We start from the raw sequence: 23,183 nt of genomic DNA on the forward strand, positions 1-23,183 counted from the left end.
AGTAGAAAATACTGGAAAATATTGAAAAATGTATATCAGGTAGATCCATGTATGCTGATCAGTTGAATTGTTGCCCTCTCCTTAGATCAAGTATCTCCGACATGGGGCTGTCTAGAATGGAGAGGTCGTAGAAGCGAGGTAGGCGCCTCCGATGCCGAGCAATAGAGGCTCTGATTTGGCAATGGTGAGGATGTCGTGGTCGGGATCCTGGTGGGCGTGGCCGACGAGCACGACATAAGATAACTGCTCTATCAGTGGTGACTCCCTGGGAGTGTGGTCGGTGCCCTGATGGCCCAATGGAGGAGGTATCAGGAGGTGTGTGGGCTGGGTTGCTGGTGCTGGTGCTGGTGCCAAAGAAATCTGCCAGGGTCCTCTGTCTAGGTACATCATGGCTCGGCCTCCTGTCTGCCAAGAGGGTCTCTCTGTGTCTCCTGAGCTCAAGTAGAAACAATCCCAGCCATCTCTGATCCTCAAACTCCATGACCCTGCGTAACGGCCCAAAACCCTCTTGCAAGAGGCAGTGATCTCTCCCTCGGATCTCATAATAGACTCTACATCGGCAAATGTAGTGTTCCTCTGTCTCTACCTCCTGGTAGCATAGCTGACAAATGCGGTCATCCACGATCTGATGCACATATCGCCCTGTCTCAATCCGCAGCTGGTGTGATGAGGTCCGGATCTGTCCAATGGCACAACGTATCCCATGTGATAGGTGTACATCCATGTATGCCGGGCGGGTGATAAAATCATCCGGTGAGAGGTGTAGAAAATGGCTCTTGTAATGAGTCATTTTCGTGCCCAAGGGCTCAAGGGGGCTAGTCCATGTCCTCTCTGTGTCCACTCTGATGATATCCATCCTGATCACGCGGTTTTGCTCTAAGCGGGTGAGATCCAAAAATGGACAATCCAGACTATACTAAAAGGGTGGTAGTGCCTCTATCCGCAAACCATGTAGGTCAAACCATGATCTCATCTGAGCGTACCAACAATGAGTATCTCCATCCTCTGCCAACTGTATGGATGAGGTCAATGCCAAACGGGAGTACCTCTGCTGAGGGAGCTCCCATAGCCGCTGTAAAAAGGTAACTGCCTGGAATAGGGCCTCGGTTACTACTGGTGGGGCACCCCGCTCAGCCCGAACAATCTCATGTGGTACTGATGATTTGCTCCGAATCATATGAGCAATCATCATAATCAGTGGTCTCTCCATTTGCCTCCATCCCTCATCTGTCCCTCTCTGAGATCTGTGATGTATACTGGCCCCCCAAATTGGAGCTCCGTACAGGAGAGTCGGTGTGACAAGCGTATCAAATAGCCACAATTTGGTGCGTGGCTCCTGAAACTGTATGTGTGCACACTGCCTCTCAAGTGCCCCCAAGGCTGCATGCCCTCGAGCTAATCTAGCTGCTACTGCCCCCTTCAAGGAGAAACGCGGTCCTGTGAAAGTAACTCCCAAGTAGACATATGACCTGACGTACTCTACCGGCTCCCCGCGGAAAGTGAACTGAGGCTCTGATCTCGTCACGCATGCCTGTGTGGTGTTAAACACCATAACCTTGGTTTTCCCAAGGTTCACTGTCAGATCTCTATCCGCACAGAAAGCCTGTAATGCATCCAGGTGTCTCTGTAGTCCCTCTGGAGAGTCTGAGATTAGAACAATATCATCAGCATATAACAAGATGGGTATCAACACCCCTGCCAGGCATGCCCCTGGGCCTCCCACTCTGTCTACATAATCAATGTACAATCCAAAGAGGGTGGGCGTTAGCGGGCATCCCTGCTTCACCCCTATCGTGCTGGTCACCCTATCAGATAGTCCGCCTGGAGCTCGGACTCTGCCTATCACAGACTCATACAAAGCATATATCCCCCACTGCATATCCTCGGGTACCTCAATGTCATGCAATCTGTGCATAAGCCTGGCACGTGGTACGGTATCGAAGGCTTGCGGAAGTCCACAAAGCAGCAATATATCCTTATCTTCTGTGCCCTGCCCTCTTCAATAAGTGCCCGAAGTGTCAGTATGTGATCCAAGGTAGTAAATCCTCTCCTGAAGCCAGCCTGTCCATGTGCTCGATGACCATGCCTCTCTGCCCATCGGCTCAGCTCCGACTCCAATATAGAGCCATATAATTTGGCCAAGTAATGACCAATCATGATCGTCCTGTAGTTGCCTGGTACCATGGGGTCCCCACTCTTAAAGAGTGGTACAATGATATGCTGTGTCCAGCTTGTCGAGAAACCCTCACAAATGGCACGATTAAACACATGTACGATGAGCGGAGCCAAAGTGTCTCGTGCATATGAGAAGTGCTCTCCAACTAGCCCATCATGATCCTGTGCCTTTCCATTCTGTAACTTGTCTATCGCATCTAGCACCATCCGCATAGTAAAAAAGGTGCTGTTAGCTGGTCTAGCTCCCAATGGAGGGGGGGTGGGGGGCTGTCCTGGTGCATCATATAGCTCTCTAGCATAAGTATGCCATGCCTCAGGTGCAGTAATCGGAGTACCAGGCTGTCTCTCCTGAAACATCTTCCATGCCCTCTTGCTGTCCTTCCCCAGGAAGAGTTGGTAGATCTCCTCCTCTAGCTTAGCCAGATAGGCTCGTTTCTTCCTCCGCACAAGGCGCCGAAAGATCATCCTGGCCTGTCTATGCGTGTGAGACCCAATGGCAATCTCACGATGTAGCTGTGCTCGTGTCTCACGACACTCATCATCATACCAACTGTTCTGTGGGGCAGTGCTGCGAGGGTGGGTGGAAGGGATCATAGTGCAGGGAAAAGCATATGAGGCGGATGCATGTAGAATACCTGCCAATCCTCTCGTGATCTCGTCCAGAGAGCTATGCGGGCCTAAAGCGAACAAGCCATCAAATATTGCATCCCGATAAACCTCAACTGTCTCACGTGTAAACTGGTATCTCGGGTACCTAGGTAGATGAGTGGCTGGCCCATCTCTCGGGGATCTACCTACTAGTGTGAAACTCAGGTATGAATGATCGGCTGCTATGCCAATGGGCCTACTGGAAATCGTGAAACCCCGCACATCAGGTATCAATGAAGGAGATCCCATCAAGTAGTCCACTATGCTCGCTCCCCCTTTAGAGTTCCAGTGTGTGAGAGCATCTGATCCTTGCCATCTCAATAAGCCATTGTATATGACCAACTGTGCACTCCCGAGTGTGAGAAAATGCCTGCCATAATCTGTAATCTCCCCCTCATCCTGTGCTGATCTCTGCAACCCTACATCCTCTACCGCAATCTCCCGGTACATAGCCTCTTGAGTATCATACAACTCTGTCTGCTCTGTGCCTGTACGTGCATTAACGTCTCCCAATAGTAGTATGTCTCCCATGCTGGCAAACCTCATGATATCATCATATAGTGGTATATAGGGCGACTCTCCTGATGGTGCAAACCTGGAGTGGGCTGGGGGAAAGTAGCATACCGCCACATATAGCTCGCAGAGCCCCTCTGCATATTCGGACCCACATGTACCTCGCATCTGCATCTCTATGTACCACATGTATTTTGTCACGATGCTCCTCCCTATAAAGTATTGCCACTCCTCCAGATCCTCTGGTACCTCCCACTGTGCGTGGCTGAGGGCGGAAAACTGATTCCCATCTATAACCCCAGACGTCAGGAAGCCTCTTGTTTGTGCACTGATGGGTCTCCGTATACATAGCAATATCACTATCTCTGAAAGTATCCTCAAAGTATCCTGCATCTGTTCTAAGGGCTCCGTTGCAATTCCACACCGTGAATCGCAAGGTCTCATAGGCCGCGCACCGTCAAGCGGGCCTCCTCTCCGTAATGATGACTCGACCATCTCTGTATACCGCCCATTTCCCCTCTTTCCTTGCCTCAAGCACACGCGGCATGTGTTCCTTCTGGTGTGCTATCTGTGCCGGTGTAAGGTCCTCATCCAAATAAATCTTTTCCCCCTTAAGGGCCATCCTTTTGGAGAGGAAGGCCTTCTTCTTCTCCAAGTCACCAAACCTGATGTGATCAATATCTTCGCCCTGGTTTCATCTCTGCCTACTCGCCATGCTGCGGTGATGGGTACATCAGTGGCTCCAATTTTTGTTGCAAGAGCTTTTGCATCCTCTTGGGGATTTCCCTTATCTTCCCACCCAACTACACGTACATGTAAGGCACGTGCCTGTCTCTTGGCTTCCTCTTCCAATGTAGCATTCATCACCTCTACTTTATTGACTGGTGTATCCTTCTATTTTTTTACTACTTCAATCCATGGGTTGACTTCCTCAATTTGTTTCTTTGTGGCATTGGCAATTTCAGCCCATGAATGCATTTCCTTCTCATCTGCAGCCACTTTTGCCTTACATGATTCCAAGGTGTTTTGCATTTCTGTGATGTCTTTTTCGCGGTCAGCCATACATGTCTTCAAAGTGCCTTCGTACGATGCAACTGTTGTGCCAATCTCTCGGAGCATGTCATCCTTCCATTTCTGCATCTCTTTTTTCATTTCCGTGTGCATCAAGGCTTGGGCTAATTCCATTTCAACCCATACTTGGGCTTGCATTTCTCCCTTCAATTGGACATATATCTCTTCCTTCAACGTTTCGTATATCACTTTCCTTTGGGCATGCATCTGCTCGGTCCATTCCTTTTCAAGCTCCTGTCGCATGGTGTTCATCTCTGTCCTTATGTGAAGCTGTAGCTCCTCATAAAGGGCCTCATCTCGTCGGGCCATCTTCGTAATCCTTCGTGAGCCAGGGGACATGATTCCTTCCCTCAATCTTCTGTGGTAGGCATTTGGTGCCTTCGTGGGGGTGTGAAAGGTTGTCTCACCATCCTGTTCCCCCTCTAGGGGTTGAGACATGTTTTCCCCTACTAGTTGCTGCCTTGGGGGCCTGAGCAAGGGTGGATGCACCTTACTGTACCTCCTGCACCTTACTGTTTGGACGCAGATGCACCTTACTATACCTCCTGCACCTCACTGTTTGCACCTGACGCAGATGTACCTTATTGTACCTCCTGCACCTTACTGTTTGCACGCAGATGCACCTTCCTGTTTGCACCTGACGAAGATGCACCGTACTGTACCTTCTCTTGTTAATCTCTGTGCATTGCCTGTACTGGCCACCCTGCAGTCCTACGCAGCCTTCCACGAGAGAGAGAGTGCAATCCTGCGCCTCCCCTCCTACATCCGTGTGCAGCTCACCAGTCGCCAAGAGAGAGAGAGATTAAACTAGGCGGCTGTCTCTATTCAGCAACGCCCCCCTTGTTACTCCTATAATCTCCCACCTGTGTCCGAGTGTCCGGTCACCCGTGTCGAGACTCAAAACAGGCTACACCGCCATTGATTCGCTGAAGGCTAGCCGCTGAAGCGACAGGCTGAAGCAAAACCTCTGTCCGCAACTTTTTGAAGGCTGAGGCGCTGCAGATGAATCCACGCAAGGCGATATGGCGCCAACAAGCGCTACAAGGATAACCGGCCCGGCGCCTTACTGTTTGCACCTAACGCAAATGCACCTTACTGTATCTTCGCCTATTAATCTCTGTGCACTGCCTGTAGCCTGGCCACCCTGCAGTCCTGCGCAACCTTCCACAAGAGAGAGAGAATGTGCAGTCCTGCGCCTCCCCTCCTACATCCGTGCGCAGCCTTCCACGAGAGAGAGAGAGAGAGAGAGAGAGAGAGAGAGAGAGAGAGAGAGAGAAATGAAATGAAATGAAATGTTATATTAACGTCTTCAAAAGGCCATAATGACCTATGAGACCAAAAGTTACATCATGGTGGATCTGATACAATGTCTGGATAAAATGAAATGAAATGTCATATTAACGTCTTCAAGAGAGAGAGAGAGAGAGAGAGAGAGAGAGAGAGAGAGAGAGAGAAATGAAATGAAATGTTATATTAACGTCTTCAAAAGGCCATAATGACCTATGAGACCAAAAAGTTACATCATGGTGGATCTGATACAATGTCTGGATAAAAAACCAGAAAATGAAAAATAAAGATGATACTACTGGCACCTAGAAAATGAAACTGGAACTGGAAGGTAAACAGAAACCCTTACAGGGTGTGAATATAGAGAGAGAGAGAGAGAGAGAGAGAGAGAGAGACAGACGCGACAAAGCTCAAAGAGAGAGAGAAATGAAATGAAATGAAATGAAATGTTATATTAACGTCTTCAAAAGGCCATAATGACCTATGAGACCAAAAGTTACATCATGGTGGATCTGATACAATGTCTGGATAAAAAAACCCAGAAAATGAAAAATAAAGATGATACTACTGGCACCTAGAAAATGAAACTAGAACTCGAATATAGCGAGGGGGGGGGTACGCTATAGAGAGAGAGAGAGAGAGAGAGAGAGAGAGCATATGCATGACTCAATGATTCTTCTATTGATTGATGTGATACAAGCTTCAAAGAGTACACTGCTTTTATAGACTTATAGCCTTATCATTTGACACATCACACTAACTAAATCAATGACACATGGCTAGGCCAATGACATCATTTCTTATTACATTCACACAGATTTGGAGAGATTTAGCTTCTTGAAAACTATCGGGTTGTCCTTATCCTCCTCTGAATAGGATTTGGAGAGATCCACCCGCTCGATCTGCCGTTCTAGTTCGAATGGATTTGGAGAGATCCACCCGCTCGATCTATAGTTCTAGTTCTAATTTGGCTTCTGGCTCTAGCTTTGGCTCTCGTTCTGGGTTGGGCATGTGCATCCTGGGTAATGGCACCTCCTTGTCTGTGATCACGTCTCCTAAGAACTCCTGTCTTGGCAGCTCTCCCTTTCGTGGGTCGTTAATGCTCTCGGTCTTGGGCTGCTTCACAACCCTAAGTGATTCCTCCTTGGTCTTTGTTGATGCTACCATGAACTGTCTGTATTTCCTTGATCTAGGCTTGATGTACCTCTTCGTGAAACTTTACTTGACATGCTTCTTTCTCGCGTCACCAACGGTCCTCTTCTATGAGTTGTTCCCTATACTCGGCCATGATTTGTTCATATTGGGCTTGGCATTTTCGTTCCCTTTTGTATCATTCTTCATCTTCCCATCTTCAATGCCTTAGCATAGTCTCACATTCACACCGTAACTCTTCTTTCCAAGCATCATTGCTCTCCATCGAGGTGAGGTTTTAGTGGAGGGATTATCAAAAAGAACTCTTGTCCTACCTAGGTTAGACCTAGGCTAAGACTTGTGCATACAGAAATGGACTCAAACCCTAAAAACAGAAACCCTAATTTGGTTTTTCCACTTTCCACACTGAATCTTCCAATGTGACATGCGTTGCAGAAGCCTGTCTATGATTAACACTAAGAAAAAGACATTAACCCTAATCCTAGGTTTAGCAAAAACACAAAAGACAAGGTAGACCTACTCTACTATATATTCCAATCTCCCTGGGAGTGAAGCAAAAAAACCACCAGAAAAGGCTTGAGTGACCTTAAGCGTTAAGCAATAACATGCCTTTGATAGAAGAAACCAGTGCCATAAGTCATGGTCCAAGAGAATGACAAGCGAGGAACAAAAGGAGCAGAACAGGATAGACAAATCAGGTTTGGACAGCAAGATGGGGCATTTTTCAGCATTTTGCAAAGTTGGAACGTGGATGGAGTTGATTTAGAAGGCTTGGACGGCCCAAAAGCCGCGCTCAACACCCAAGGCTCAGCCAGTGGCTGGGCATGCAAACAACCCCAAAGGGGGGAGTATTCCCATTCAAAGGTCCCTAGAGCTAAGTGTTCAATTGCTGTTTGAAACCATTCAGAGGAATAAATCCTTGTTTAAGAATAATCCCTTCTACTGACATTAAGCTATACTACTGACATTAAGCTACCTTCTACCACCCATATGCCGATTTTGTTAGCATATATCATCTCCTTTTTTGGTGACTTTTCTAGTGTTTATGGGGGGCATTTCTATGCTCAGGCATTCCCCATATTTTCCCCCATTTTTCCCTATTTTATGGGCCTTTAATGTGGGTTGCCCACCCATTTTATGGAGTTATTTTCAGGTCTTGTAGGCCACTTGGAGGCAGTCGGCCAGCTCATGATGGAGTACATATATGGGCTGCCCTCTTCCTCATTTCATCATCATTCCTTGATCATTCTTGGTGAGCACCTTCAGCCCTTTGCCTACGGAATCCACTCCTCACCTATGGGCTGGTTGTACCCACTCTTTTCTTGAGATTAGTGTATCAGCGTTTTGCTGTTTTCTCTCATCTCTCTCTTGGAGCTTCAGCGTTTTTGTCATTCGTCTACATCTTTCCGCTGCCCTCTGACAGATTTAACCTTGTGTATTATCATCACCTTGCATACTCAATTGACACAAACACAGTGAAAACTTAGATTAACTATGTGCCCTGAAGCCAACACACCCTTAACAATGCCGAGTGAGCGAGCTCAAGGCAAGGTGAGTTTGACGATGTTCCTCACCTTAATATTTAACTAAACTCCACAATGCATCAGGATATAGTTCATGCTCAAGGTGGTGTATCGTCTTAACACATCTTACTCATGTGCATCATCCAATCAAACTCTCCCGTGCTTAGGAGTGGTGCAGAGCCGTTGGGCCTACAATTGATTTGGTGAATTGTCCACTGTAAACTCTTTGTTTCTGTAGCAGACCCGGTTGCCTGTCGTCGGCACACTAAAGATCACTAGGGTCCTCTCTAGGGCAGTATACCCTCAGGAGTTGGCACAGGCTAGGGAGATGGCGACCTCTCTGTCCCACTCCACTATGCACTCACACAGACTCAAGAAAAGAACACCACACAAGAGCTACCTAGAGTGACATGCACATAACACAAGATTGAAGTAGGCAAGATTTGGGACACCACAAAACTATGTATTGCATTGGGGTTCCTCCCTCAGTACACCAGAGTCTCTCTATATACAATGGGTGTGGCCCCTTGGGCCATCATGAGCCAAGTGCTAAAAGTGGTCACTGACAGATGCTGTTGGAGTAGGTGAGAGGCACCAAGCACAAGTAGGTGAGCACCGCTTCGTCAGTCATGTGGTAGCCAAACTTGGGGAGTGGGGCCTCCAGAGATTCCCACCTTGTGTGACTGCCCTTGAGGTTCATGAACTTGGGGTACTAACTTGGGGATGCCCGATCTTGGGGGTTCACGAGCTTGGGGTGCCGGGGTGCCTGACCTTGGGGGTGCCCGATCACTGGCAGTGAGGGTGGCTACAGTTTCCATGGTTTGCCTATGTGTAAGTGTGTGCATTGGTTTGGTGCACTGGATGCAGACCGAATCTACAATGTTGTAATAACAACTACTGTTCTAGATGCCACATGAAGCTTTGCATTAACACCATGCAAGGAAACTGGGCATGTGAAATCGACTCCACAAGTAATGAATTAAACTGGCTTTAGTTGGTTTTCTAGGTTCGATAAGACTTTATTCCTGAATGGTTTGCGGGATAGTAAGGGACTTACCCAGAGTTCATGTCCTCCTGGAGCCATTCAAACTTGCTCAGACCTTCTCTGCCTCCAAAGTACTTTCCAGCACCTTTAATTGTGTTGCCTTCCACCACATCTCCAAGGACACACATATTGCTGACAGATGGAAGGGCTAGGAGCAGAAAAATTGAACTTAGTTACTTTCATAAAATCAACGCACATGGCTGCAGATGTTGCAAGGAAAAGCAATATTACTGCACCTGCTTGTATCACATCGGTGGTGGCGAAACGAGGCTCTCCTTTTATACCTTCTCTGGTAACAGGAGTATACATGAGGATTAGCTTAGCCCCAACATCATCCAATGACAACAGATACTCCAGCTCCTCTGCACCAGGGACCATCACTGGACTACAGCTCTCATCATGTCTCAGCCAGCTGAGATGCACAAAACAGCACCTCTAAGCAATGTAGCTTCAAGCAATCCAAAGGCATGCAAAAAACACTTCACACATACACATTTTACAATGAAAAATCCTTTCAAAAACACCAGTCTTTTCAGGTTCTTTTGCTGGTCAACAGAAACTATACCTCACAAAGCCTCTAGTAGCAGTTCCACCACACCAAGCTACTTCTGCATGCCCCCGGATTACATTGCCCTCCTTCAAATCACCATTTACACTGAGGCTCATAACCTTCGGGCAACCAGTACCTGCATGAAATCTTTCTTGTCAGACACAAGATTGCCAGATCATTTTGTAAAACACATGCATTCCCAACAAAACAATAAAAATAGCAGTATGACAGTAATGATTATATTTGAATCATTTAAGAAACTAGTTGGACATATAGACATACATACCCACAGCATGTACAAGGTTTCAATCCATCCCTATGGAGCACTATATGGAAGAGAGAGTGCACACAGACTGCAGTATAGAATGTACCAAGCAAGTGTTGTGCTCAAGAGAAAGACAAGATTTTAATTGATAATGTTGACAAATGGTTGAACTGTATCCTCTTAGCTCTATAATCATTGTAAGTTCCGCTGAGACATACCAGGCTGTTGATCATTTCTGGCTATGAATCTATGGGGGAAGGTTGCTGAACGCTCAAAGCCTCGTGGTTATCCCACATAAAAGGTTTTTATTAAGTTACTATCAAGTATCAGAAACGAAGAGAAAACTCATTTTTTTTTATCTTTCAAGAAAGAGACTTCTATTAAGTATGAAAAAGGCATACAACAATCACAACTATAAGCCGGAATAGAATAGAATCACCCCAGTATGTAAGGTGATTTCAATCACTGAGGAGTATCATGATGCCATGAGAGACTTGTGGGACTAGAGGAAAAGAAAATGCCATAGTCCCACTCCCGCATAAATATAAAGTGCTTTGCCTGTGTGGAACGAGAGGACCCCTAAATACGAGCCCACGTAGCCATGAGAGTATGGATGATATCACCCCATATAGTACTAATGCACTGAGACCCAAAGATCTGGACACCCTCAATAGCCTCCGTGCATCTAGCTCTCCAGATCTGCCATGCTGTAATACTGGCAACAATCTCCCAACTGGTGTCAATCCTCTGTCTGGGGGGGATATAATCAAAGTGAGGGACATCCTGCAACAAACCATGCTGGGCAATACCTCAACGAATGAAAATATCAGAGTCTGTACCACTGCCCTCGTAAAAAAGCTGCAGACCGGAGCAGGAGAGCCAAGAAACTGTCCCCCAAGTCACATGCATGGCGCAGCCACTCAATTTGCCCATAAGTTGGGCTATAGAACCCCAAATCTGCTACGCAATGCCGCATCCCCATAAACAATGTTGTACAGTCTCAAAATCTGTTGCACATCTCGGGCAGGTAGGTGCTGCACCGAAGACAGATCTCCACCTATTGCTGGGAAGACCACCATGTAAAAATAACCAAAAGAAATGAGAGATCTGGCTCCTTATGTATGAATGCCATAGCCTATGCCAATATCTGCGCTGTATCACTGGAGAGATATCATAACTCTCCCAATGAGGCCTAAGAGTAGGGATCCTATGCATCTGTTGAGTGAGGAGAAGCCTCGCATTCCAGACTGTGAAACTGAAAAAGGGAAGGCTTTTCAATGGATCGAAGGCATCAATCCACTCCCACTCTCCTGGATCCCACTGAAGATATCTGATAGGACTGCCACCATATAGCCACAAACACCAAGAGCCATGAGTCACTATCTAAGGAGAAGGGTAAATGAACCAATGCTTCCCCGAACGACCAACAATCCTCATTGGACTAATAAGCCTAGTATCTGGGATGATCCCCTCCTCCTTAATCTCCCTCCAGGCATGATAGAATAAACAATGCAATCTGTAGCCTCATGACCTGGGAGAGCAATGACCTGCAAAGGTATGCCTATCCTCGAAAAGACTCCCAACCAACTCAGATGATAGTTTCCATGAAAGGTCCCAGAGAGCCACTCATGCAGAAAAGTTGCATCAATCTAATCAATACGTATGCGAGATCCCCTAAGATGCTGAATGGATGCAGCTCTCCAAACCTCCAGAAGACTCTCAAGGGTCTTCCAAGCAAGAACTGTGTATGCACGTCTCTCCCATCCTGACCACTGCATGTAACGAGATGCACCAAGTGGCCGACCGGCCTCATCCCTGATGAACTCGTTCCACGTAATAGGTTGTCGGTCAACCTCATCCAAAGACCTAGGAAGCCTTTGTTGCAAAAATGGTCTTGTGCTTCTCCATGCTCTGACAATGGCTACAATAAGAGGGAAAGATGGTGCCTTGAACCTTTGTGAACAAAAACTGTGTGCTGGGCAACCAATCTCTCCCAACACGGGATGTACATCCGGAAATCTAAGACAAGAAAAAATCCTTCCAAGGCTCAGTGCCTGGTAGGAAACCTTTGACCACAAGTTTGTAGGGCAACGCCCTGCACTGAGCATCCAGATCAATAATATTCAGCCCCACCTCTCGTCTGGGCTAAATAGCTGAGCCAAGCTACCCTAGCACAAGTGTCTGTGGTGCCAGACCAAAGAAAATTGTGGATCAATCTCCTCAATCGACCAATGCACGCACGAGAGAAGCACCAACAAGAGGCAATAAACCAAGCCAAGGCAAGCAATACCTGATTAGCCACCAAAGCTCTGGAGGCTAAATCTTATCTCCTGGAGCTCCAATGAAGAAGCTTCTTGTGGATACTCATAAGTACTAGAGCAAACTACCGTGCAGAAGAAATATCAACCCCAACCTAGCATCCCAAATATCTAGCAGTGCATCCTCTACTGATCCAAGTAAAACCAAGCTCTACACCCCAAGCAACTCTCAGTGAGTCACTAATCCAAAAAACCAATAGATTTGTGCGAATTAATGAGTGCCCCCGCTGCCAAACAAAACTCTTCTAGTGCTACCCGGAAGGAGCATAAGCATATGTGTGAGGCCTCAGAGAACATGGTTGTGTCAATAGCTAACTCAAAGTCAACCAGCTCCTCTTGACTACGAAGAGGTAACCTCAATCCAGAAATACTAGTAGTGGAGCGGAGGGAGATGCTCATGGCCTCTGCAACTATGATATATAATAATGGGACTAAAGGACAACCCTGTCGTACTGAGCGAGAAATTTGAAACTGCTCTCCTCTATCACCGCAAAAGCGAGCCCACTACTGTGGACATCATGATACATGCATGAAACTCCCTTGATCCATCTCTGAGAGAAACCCATATGGCTAAGAGTACCCTCAAGGAAATCCCCATCCACTCTATCATAGGCCTTCTCAAAATCCAAGAGAAGAATGGCTAAGAGCTAATTGCTCACTTTGGCCCATTCCATGGGCTTCCAAAACGAGAAAATGTTATCAAAGATGCTCTTTCCATGTAAGAATCCATTCTAAGTATCATGAATGACATCCTGCAAAATTGGTTGCAATCTGATGCTCACGGCCTTAGCAAGAATCTTACATGCAGTCCCAAGTAAGGTGATAGGTCTCCACTGGCCAATCAATGTCTTATCCCCACTCTTAGGGATAAGAGCCCCTCGCTGAGAGAAGAAGGCATAGAACCTGTGTCCCACATCTCCTAGAGAGCCGATGTGATCTCAGCCCCAATCTCATCCCAGAAAGTAATGAAAAAAACAAGGGAGAGGCCATCCTCCCCTAGACACTTACCATGAGGTAAGGCATGAAGAGCATGACTGAACTCCTGCATAGAAAAAGGCGCATCCATAACGGAACACATCTCCTCAGTGATCAAATGTGGCAATGCATTCCAAACCTTCCTCTGTGCCCTATGTCTCAAATCAAAGTGCGGCTCAGCACTAAGAAGCTCGCGATAGAAATCAGTGGCAATCTGTCTAATCATAAGAGGATCTAAGTGAAGAGTGCCATGTGAATCCTACAACTGCCTGACACTATCTCTGGTATGAGATGGGCCATGAGTAGCAAAGAAATGTTTGTTGCATCTACCACCCATCTGGGTCCAAAAGGATTCCTAGGCATGGTAACGGTACTCCGCACGCTGCTCAAGAGAGTGATGAAGTTCTACCCTAACAGTACATAAAGAATCTGCAACCCATTGAGCATGAGGATGTTTCTCACGTAAGGCAGCCATTCTACGTCTAATAGCCCTTTGTAAATCCAAGACCTCTTGCCTCTTAGAAAGGGCACATGTGTGATAAAAGTCACTAATATCACAGGCCAGGCTTTGCGAGGCCTACGAGAAACCATGACATCTCCAAATATCAAGCATACGACGTGATAGCTCTACATCTGAAAACAAATGATCAGGGATGCGTACATGGAGTGTTGATCCATGGCGACTCGGATCTCTAATGCATAAAACCACTCGGCCATGATCCGATTTAGAGGTGCCTGCAGCAATAAACGTATGCCCCCCTCTGTCGAGCACCCAATCATCCACATAAAATATGTCTAACCGTGCATAAATACGTCCTGCATCCCTTCTCCTGTTAGACCATGAATAAAGAAGAGTGGATGGTCTCCTCGAAATGTCATTCTCATGCCAAGTTCCAACAATCTCTACCATGAATGGAGAGTATAAACCTCTCCCAAGATGCTCTTTCAAGAGGATGCACTAAGCCCTCATGTCCCACCTCTTTTATCCATTGGCATCTCAACCATGTTAAAATCCCCACCAATAATCCAATGGTCAGCAAGAGACATCAACGTAGTGAGAGATTTCCAAAAGACAATCCTCTCACCTCTACGGTTAGGAGCATAGAGGTTGAGAATACCAGTACCCTACATAAGAAGGATCCACTACGCAGCTGCGCTCTCAGAGGCAAAATGACACCATGTCCAATGATGCAAGGCAAGACCAAAGCTGAAACAGAGATACAGACACCACGTTTGGTACCAATACCTGGTGACCAAAAGGTGTCCCGAGAGAAGCTTGACTGATCTCCCACACTGACTAGCATCCAGTTTATGCTCTTGCAAGAGCAATACATCCATACGTCCGCCTGTGACTGCACAATGACGCTGAGTTTTGACAATTTGTTTCTGTCGACGTGGAAAAAAGCCCCCAAGACCCTGAATGTTCCATGAGACAATCCTCATAAGGGCTCTACGTAGAAACGACCAAATCTCGTGGTCCACGAAGGACCCCCTTTAGAGACGGAGGTACGTTTCACATAGGTAAGGGAGGGAAAATCTGACAATGAAAACCCTACCTCTCGTTCTTATTCCGGGGAAAAGCCAGGGCTGGTTCTCAAATCTGGAGAGGTACCATGACAGTGCGATTGCGCAACATCATCCTCGAGGGTGCAATCATCTTGTAACTATAATGCAACATCCACCTGTGAGGGATCCAAATCATGTGCCTATAGAGCCTCATCCTCCAAAGAAGGATCAACACCCTGTGAGGCAAGAGCTGCATAAGGGTTGGGGTGCTCTAGTAGGGGTGCGGGTGAAGGGGTAAGTGCGGGGGTCCGAGGGCGCCTGCCATCTCTAACCACAACCCAACGCTATGTGGTTTGTTGTGGCATGGGGGCAACTAGAGTCTGGGCAACTGCAGAAGGCATTTGATGGGTAGGACCACACCACCTCCTAGCATGGCTCCTCGATCTGGGACAATCTCTAGCAATGTGGCCCTGTTCGACGACAAATCCGACACTGGTCAAGTCTACCTGCAATCTCCATCCTCTAGCAGAAATGAGAGTCGTCAGGTCTCTGAAGCTAATATGGTCGTCAGTAATCGATGGATCAAAAACAAGCACAAGGACCCAGGGTACACCATCAAAAGTGCCAGTAAAACAGCCGCGGAAGCTGGGGCGGGAGAACCCGGAAGGGCTGGTACCTCTAGAAGCTGGCCGAAGGATGCCCCTATGGAAGCTAAAATCTTCCAATAAGATCGAGGAAGAGTAGTGAGACCGGGGTAAGGCGCTAATCCTCTGCCACTAGATCAAAGCCCACCTAGTACTGAAAAAAGAAAATCTTCCTAGGGCCAAGAGGGAAGGGGCTGCTAGCCAAAACTTGAGACGTAGCGTCTGGAGAATGAAAGTCCACCTGGAAGAAGCCTCGACCAAGCAAACGAGTATCCTGGAAGTGCACAATCAGCTTCGAAGAGAAAGCTGCTAGTAGCCATTCACGGGCATGTGGGAGGGAGCCATAAACCCTCGCAACAAGGGTGATCGAGAACTCAATGTCAATGTCAATGTCATGCTGAAGAGAGGTGAGCTCGTTTTGCGAAAATTACGAAAGATTGGCTGCAGGAAAAGCCATAGAGCCAATCGACAGTGGCCGACTCGAATCCCGTTTTAAACTCCACGCGAGCAATTCTTCTTCTTGATCAGGTTTCAAAAAACAACCCTTCCTGGTTTGCCATGGCGATGGCGTTGGACTGTAGGCGATGGCTGTGGATGTCGTTGTCCTCTCCTTGCAAGCGATCTACCCTGTCTCTCAAATCCTGTTTTAATCTCCACGCAAGCGATTCTTCTTCTTGAGCAGGTTTCGAAAAACAACCCTTCCTGGTTTGCGATGGCGATGGCGTTGGACTGTAGGCGATGGCTGTGAACCGCATTGTCCTCTCCTTCCAGGTGATCTCCTCTCTCTGCGCCTTCTCCGGGTAGATTAGAAAAGTCAATTTGGTCCCCAGGAAAGACAATTAATGCTATTTGGATTGCCTTTTCCATGCTCATATTCCACGTGTGCTGTTATATACCCAAAAGACAACTGATTAGGCTTTGATGATGATGAGCTACTGTTGATCAGTGGCACTAGAAGTAATCTGCGCAAAGTGACTTTACATAACGGAGGACATCTCAAATATAAAAGCAAATAGAAGGCTCATTAATGCACTACTTCCATCAATGGGAAGAACCCCATGACCTGGAACAGGCCATGGGGTTCTGAACAGGCCATTGTCAGTCTCAAGCCTAACAAATGGAAGGTGGGTATAGGACACCCGTACTTGGGTGAGTAGTCATACTTAGGTGTTTCACTAGCCTCAGGCTCAAGGGAGCTCCCAAGTTGCGCTATGGCTGGGTGGTGAACTAGCCAATCCCCTCTTTGTGAGGTCTTAAAGTCAATTCGGTCCCCAGAATAGACAATTAATGCGATTTGGATTGCCTTATCCATGCTCATATTCCACGTGTGCTATTATGTACCCAAAAGACAACTGATTGGGCTTTAATGATGACCTACTGCTGATCAGTGGCACTAAAAGTAACCTGCGCAAAGTGACTTTGTAAAGGAGGACATCTCAAATGTAGAAGACACATTAATGCACTACTTCCATCAATGGGAAGAACCCCATGGCCTGGAACATGCCATTGTCAGGCTCAAGCCTAACACATGGAAGGTGGGTATAGGACCCCCGGACTTGGGTGAGTAGTGGTATTAGGTGTTTCACTAGCCTTAGGCTCAAGGGAGCTCCCAAGTTGAGCTATGGGTGGGTGGTGAACTAGCCAATACCCTCATTGTGAGGTCTTAAATTTGTTTTACTTAAACTGTTAAGATGTTTACAGGTTAAAGCTGGTTGAGAGATCCTCTTTCTGCACATTGGGTACAGGTCAGAAAACCTAATTCAATAGCGTACGTCTCCCTTGTGCACAATGGTATCTTTATACCCCATCCCCATCATTCATGCATCGAATCAACAGAACTAGCTGGGTTTCTTACTAATAGTAAGCAACGTGACGTGGCCACAAATTGGCAGGCACAATGCAGTGAGACTATTAAGGGTGCCGCCCTCCACCCCCCCCCCCTTCCCCAAGCGGAGTCCATCGGTGCCATATGGACAGATATCATTCATACCCTCCGTGGCCAGTGGGGGAAGCTACAGGGAGATTCGGACCACATGCGGAAATGTCGAGAGGCCTTCCTACGCATCTGGCAGCAGGACCCCCCTTCCTCTCGGACAGTGCTGGTGACCTCACTTGGCAATACAGGCCACCGGTTTGGCTTCTCTCCCCTTCTTCCTTGTATGAGGTAGTTCCCTCTGAGAGAGGCCAGCCATGGAGGGGACCATCCTCCCCAGTGTTTTTGAGGTTCTGAGCATGTAACTCAGCCTGTTGGCTGGTTTTTCATATGACTAATAGAAGGATCTTCTTTCCGGGAAAAAAGGTGGCGGGGCCACAAAAATCAAGAAACGATGAAAGAACTCATTATCAGTGGACTACTGTAGGCAAAAAAAAATGAAGATAAGAGGAAATACCTGGTAACACAGGAAATGAAACAGCAAATATTGGAGCATACTCTGTTGCTCCAAGAATAAGAACACACTCTACCTTCAAGCAGTGGCCAATGTCACCATGCTTTGGCCAGTAGACCTGTCAGCACCAAGAATGCACTAACTGTAAGAGCTATACCTCATCAATGACAACATTTCACACATTTTTAGCCTCACCTCTGTTATAGCACCTTGAATCGGAACAAAACTTGAGGGAGTTTTTCCTCCAATGAGCCATTGGTATCGTAAGCTTAATCCTAGCTCCTCAAACTCATCATTCTGTTTCTTGAGAGTGAACTGACATCTGCAAGGATACTCCTCAGAAGGTTGCTCAATAAAGGCTTCCTCCACAGTATACCCTGGTGGAATCCTATCAGCCCACTGTGCTGCAAGAAATCTCATGGTTGAATCTGTTGCATGGAGACAAGTCAATTTTTGCACATGTGAAGTATACTTCGGAAGACCTATTAGGCCTGATGATGGCCAAACTCTACAGCTGGAAGATTTAAAAAGCACTTCAAAAAGACATGTTTTCATGCAGCAACTCCTAAATAAAATTGAGCTTCAGGTGTGTGTGCGTGTTCGCGCGTGCGTGTTCTGCGTGCACGTGCATGCAGAACTTGATATTTCATCTTGATATGAAAATAATATTCCTTTCTGGCTTAGAGACATCCTGAACCAAATCAATCCCTTACCGAAAGCTTCTTCAACATTACAAAATTCCCAGCCATCTCTGATACATAATGCTGTGTGAGGAGGATACATGCAAGCAATCTCCTGTTCCTCCAAAGTTAGATCTGCCATCAAAAAAAACCCAAAGTTTCTTTCAAACACAACAGAACCGGGCATATAGCATGTTATAGCTACCTTGATAGCTTCTCTGGCATCAGGTCTTAATCAACTCAAATGATAGGTAAAAAACAGGCTTTTTGGCTTTTTAATGTCTCTTAAGGCTAAACTACATTGCCATTAAACCAGCTCAGGCTTAATCAACTCAAATGATAGGTAAAAAACAGGCTTTTTGGCTTTTTAATGTCTCTTAAGGCTAAACTACATTGCCATTAAAAACCAGCTCAGGTAAACATAAGCTAGAGAAAGTCCTCAGACAATGCCGAGTCCCAAATCCTGTCAAGTGGTATCCTCTTATGGATAACCCATGCGCCCAAATGTTTGGACAGGAGGAAGGGAGTCGACCACGTGTCTGGTGTCCCTGCAAATACCCTTGGCTTTTCCCATGTCCTGTACAGCCAAAAACGCTTGTCCATCCCTCATGAAAATGAATGAGTGTGAATCTTTTTAAATACAAGTTGCCCAAGTAATAACTTGTCCAGCCCTCTTAAAGAGGTCCCACCCACTTATTAGAAAGTACGAATCTGCCACCATGACACACAATAGAGTCCTTAATCTTGTTCATATGGCCTATGCCCAGGCTGCTCCCACGGGCCTGCAAGAATGGTCTCCCATGCATCTTAATTTTCCAATGGCCTCTTGTCAATACACACATCCTTTGACATTCTTCCGGGCACTGCCAGAAAAACCCAAGGGTTCCTGGCTCTTTGATTGGAAAATCCCCCATTCTCAATGCTTGTACTTCTTTCCCATTGTCCTTGACATCCATATGAACCAGTATTTTCCAAGCTTATGTCACGTCTGGTGACAAAGGGAGGGACGTTGTCTTTTACACAAAGACACATCAGAGCCAAGAGAGAGGGCTGCCACAGGTCGCAGATTATGAGTGGAAGTCGGTCTACAGACCGACAAGAGACCAAAACAAGTGGGGGAGCACGGAGTCAGGAGGTGTTGCGACACTATTCTAACCACATCTCCGCCCCATTCTCACCATGGTTAGGAGAGATAAGGAGGCCAGATACATGTGGATGAGGTTGTGCCTCCCAGGACCCGGATTAGTTCACATTGCAGTATATTACTTCTCGCCAGAGACATCCATATAACCTTTACCCAACAACTTATAGGAAACCAAGAAGGGTATGGATAAGACCTCTGAATGTTAAAAGTGACACCACTCCAAACAGGAAGCTCGCCCATGGAAATGGGGTCAAGCTATGTAGACAAATGGGTGTTGAGGATACACCATCCATAGATGCATGGAGACCAAGGAAAGACGTAACTGACATTATTTATCTTTCTTTATCTTTGGATATGAGATATAAGAAATGCAAACCTTTATCATACACATTGAGCCCCCACGCATCCTCAACCATATGTGGCATAGCTGGGGGCCCACCTACCAAAAGTGTATCTTCCAGCTTCCCCTAGATTTCCACAATCTCCTCTAGGAAAAAGCTGGCATGGCTCAAGTGATATGCTCGTTCTCTAGCTGAGTTCTCCTAATAGGACCCCGAGTGGAAGAACAAGCCTGAATCTGTGCATGAAATTGAGGTTTCATCTCATTACATACATGCATGCATGCACATGGGTGTGCATAAACTCAATGCACATGCATACATGCATATGGGATAAATGAGGTCATATAGCTCAAGTAATAAGTGGGTGCAATTCAAAGGAATCAGGAAGATATCATCACCTTGATTGTTGAGCTTTTTCAAAGTCGGTCCAGCCAATAGAATTGCAACTGCTTCAACATGCTGCATCTCTAATAAGGGATTCTCTTCCAGCCGCAAATGCTGCAGCAAAGAGGCCACTAACGTTATTCATGGCATCAGTTGGTTATTGATGATCACAAGATTCATTGCAGTTAAAGGACACACCAAAACAAGATAACAGCACAACTATACAATTTGACTTATAGTATTGATGGCTTGCACAATGAAGACCTCGAGGGAAGGCAAATGAGGAAATCCTCTGAATGTCGAGATTTTGTTCTTGCTTGCCGCTAATACCTTCGAGGAACAAACAAGAAAAATCAGACAGAATACTGCACACACAGATTACCAAAAAGCATCACTCAATCTGGTGCTTGTGAGATCAACCAGGCCTGCGGTTGTGCCAGGACCTAAACTGAAAGGTCTATTTGAATATATGCAATTTTCTACCTGTAGCTTGGGCTGTGTTACCATCGTCAATGCTCTCAGCTTATTTTGAGCCACAGACAGAAACTGAAAAACACACCTAAGCATTAGCACACGAGCATTGTAAAAACAAGTCCGGCATGGGTCGACACCCCCCCCCCCCCTCCCCCCCCAAATAATATGACATTTATTAAGGAGTATTTCAAGTTACAAGCTTCACGAGCACTTTGTGCCCGATTTCTAATACAAGAGTAGAATCAAAACGGGTGTATGTGTCGATGTAGACTTGAACTTCACCACCACAGAGCAGCCCCGCGTTCTCCAAGCTCCAGCGTCATGCCAAACGCACGCTACCCTCCAGTTGTCTCCAAGCAAAGCACCCCCGAGCCATAGAACCAGAGTGTCCAAACAAATCTTCTTCTCTCCTCAGGCACCTTTTGACCGGTCAAAGACAAGGGGTTGCCAATCATCAAGGTCCTCTCTCTCTTCCCATCACCAACAGAAAAAGCAAGAGGGCAAGCAAGCGTTTGTTTGACCACACGTGCACAACGCACTAGACGGGCAGGTACAGGCAGCACACCAATGATGATGCCTGGTACGGACCGTAAGCCTGTACAGCTGCAGCAGCAGAGGCGGGTGTGATGCAGCAGATTCAGCAAGTACACTTGACGTCACCAGCCAGGTACGGCAGCTACAGGGCCCATATGGACAGTGCAGAGGTGTTCAGAAAGCAAGCAGTGCGGTTGAAGGTGTACTCATCAATGGTGTTTCTCCAGCATGAGAGAGAGAGAGAGAGAGAGAGAGAGAGAGGAGGCGCCGATGGTTGGGTCGTTGGCCATGCACCAACCGAGTGCCAAGTGTTTGGGCCAACCCCACACACTTGGACCCTCTTGGTAAATGTGTGTTGAATGCACATAAGGGAATGCCCACAGTACACGCACCATGCCCATTCAATAATGAGGGGTGCTCTTCCCTGCTTTTCCAGCCACTACATTAATAGGCTCGGTCTTTTTAAAAGCGTTCAACCACTTGTTAGTATGTGCGAACCTCTAAAGAATGTTGTAACATAACGAAAGCTTATAAAATGAATTAAGTGTAGAAACCATACTTACCACCTGTTCACATGCCCACAAGCTACGTCAACACACAAGTTCACATGCATGGTTCACAAGTGTGCATCCCCACCCCCCCCCCCACCCCCAACCCACTTCTAAACAATTGCCCGCAGCTGAAATGCTTCCAAGTAGTAAAAGTTGCGGGTAGCCTTTGAAGTAGTCCTCATCCATCCACTTTGCATCAATGGGTGAATATTTCACAAGGTAGCATAGAGTAAACTTGCCACGAGCTAGCTTACGCTCCATGAGAGACAATTTTCTCCGGCTGTAATACCTCTTCCAGTTCATTCACTTAAGGTGGATCTTCAAAAACTCGCTCACTTAACGCCAATCCCACTTGCACAAGAGGCTTACATGAAATGCATTGTGGATCTTCCAATGATCCGGCAAGCCCAATTGAAAAGCCACTTCATTCATCTGCCTGGTTACCTTAAACCGCCAATAGTAACCTAGTAGAGAACTTGGAGTACATCCCCTCCTTCCCATGCCTCTTCCGAAGTCTGTCTTTCTCAAATTTCGACAATACGCAATCATTCTCTTTAATGTCCATTTACCATCTATGCTTGTCAGCAGCCCTCTTATGCTTCTCTTGAGAACGCTCTATGGTTGTCTACACCTAAGCAAAAAGCAAGAGGTGCCAAATCTCATCCTTTGTGCAAAGCTTAGGTGGCAACACCACCTTGCCATCGATGATCTCAAACAGGGCATTTCCTATGGATGCATGCATTGTATTATTATATGCAAATTCGACATGTCATGTGCACACACGTGGACATGGCTAACCTCATAGTTAATCCCTGATTAGGCAACCATCTTAGGGTAGGATTACAGGCCACGACACTAGCAAGCTCACGTAGGGAAGAAGCAACAAATCCATAAGCATCACCATGGCTCAGCCTATATCCAGCTCACACACAAGAGTACTTTGGCCATTGCTTTGCTCTAATAGCATCAGGAAACTGGCTGACAACAGGTACTAAATTATGGGCATTATCATGGCT

General features: G+C 46.6%; 1 protein-coding gene across 10 annotated transcripts in view; it reads right to left on the reverse strand.

The window, feature by feature from the left end:
• The window catches only part of LOC147617435 (187-kDa microtubule-associated protein AIR9-like), a 101,866-nt gene that overhangs the window by 71,475 nt on the left and 7,208 nt on the right, over nt 1-23,183 (reverse strand). For 7 of the 10 annotated variants that reach the window (XM_086775692.1, XM_086775691.1, XM_086775697.1 and 4 more), the window contains 9 exons: nt 21,092-21,154; nt 20,873-20,938; nt 20,623-20,722; nt 18,773-18,874; nt 18,255-18,487; nt 18,063-18,177; nt 9,980-10,100; nt 9,651-9,826; nt 9,427-9,562 (listed from right to left, as the gene is read on the reverse strand). In XM_086775692.1, coding sequence (XP_086631818.1) covers nt 9,427-9,562; nt 9,651-9,826; nt 9,980-10,100; nt 18,063-18,177; nt 18,255-18,487; nt 18,773-18,874; nt 20,623-20,722; nt 20,873-20,938; nt 21,092-21,154 — 1,112 coding nt within the window. Of the gene's footprint in view, nt 1-9,426; nt 9,563-9,650; nt 9,827-9,979; nt 10,101-18,062; nt 18,178-18,254; nt 18,488-18,772; nt 18,875-20,622; nt 20,723-20,872; nt 20,939-21,091; nt 21,155-21,314; nt 21,847-23,183 lie in introns of those variants that run through there. The other 3 variants (XM_086775700.1, XM_086775698.1, XM_086775699.1) reach the window with 2 other exon arrangements.

The sequence above is a fragment of the Cibotium barometz genome, chromosome 36 (genome assembly GCF_041138505.1).
Source record: "Cibotium barometz isolate CiBa-2024 chromosome 36, ASM4113850v1, whole genome shotgun sequence".
Classification (NCBI taxonomy): Eukaryota; Viridiplantae; Streptophyta; class Polypodiopsida; order Cyatheales; family Cibotiaceae; genus Cibotium; species Cibotium barometz.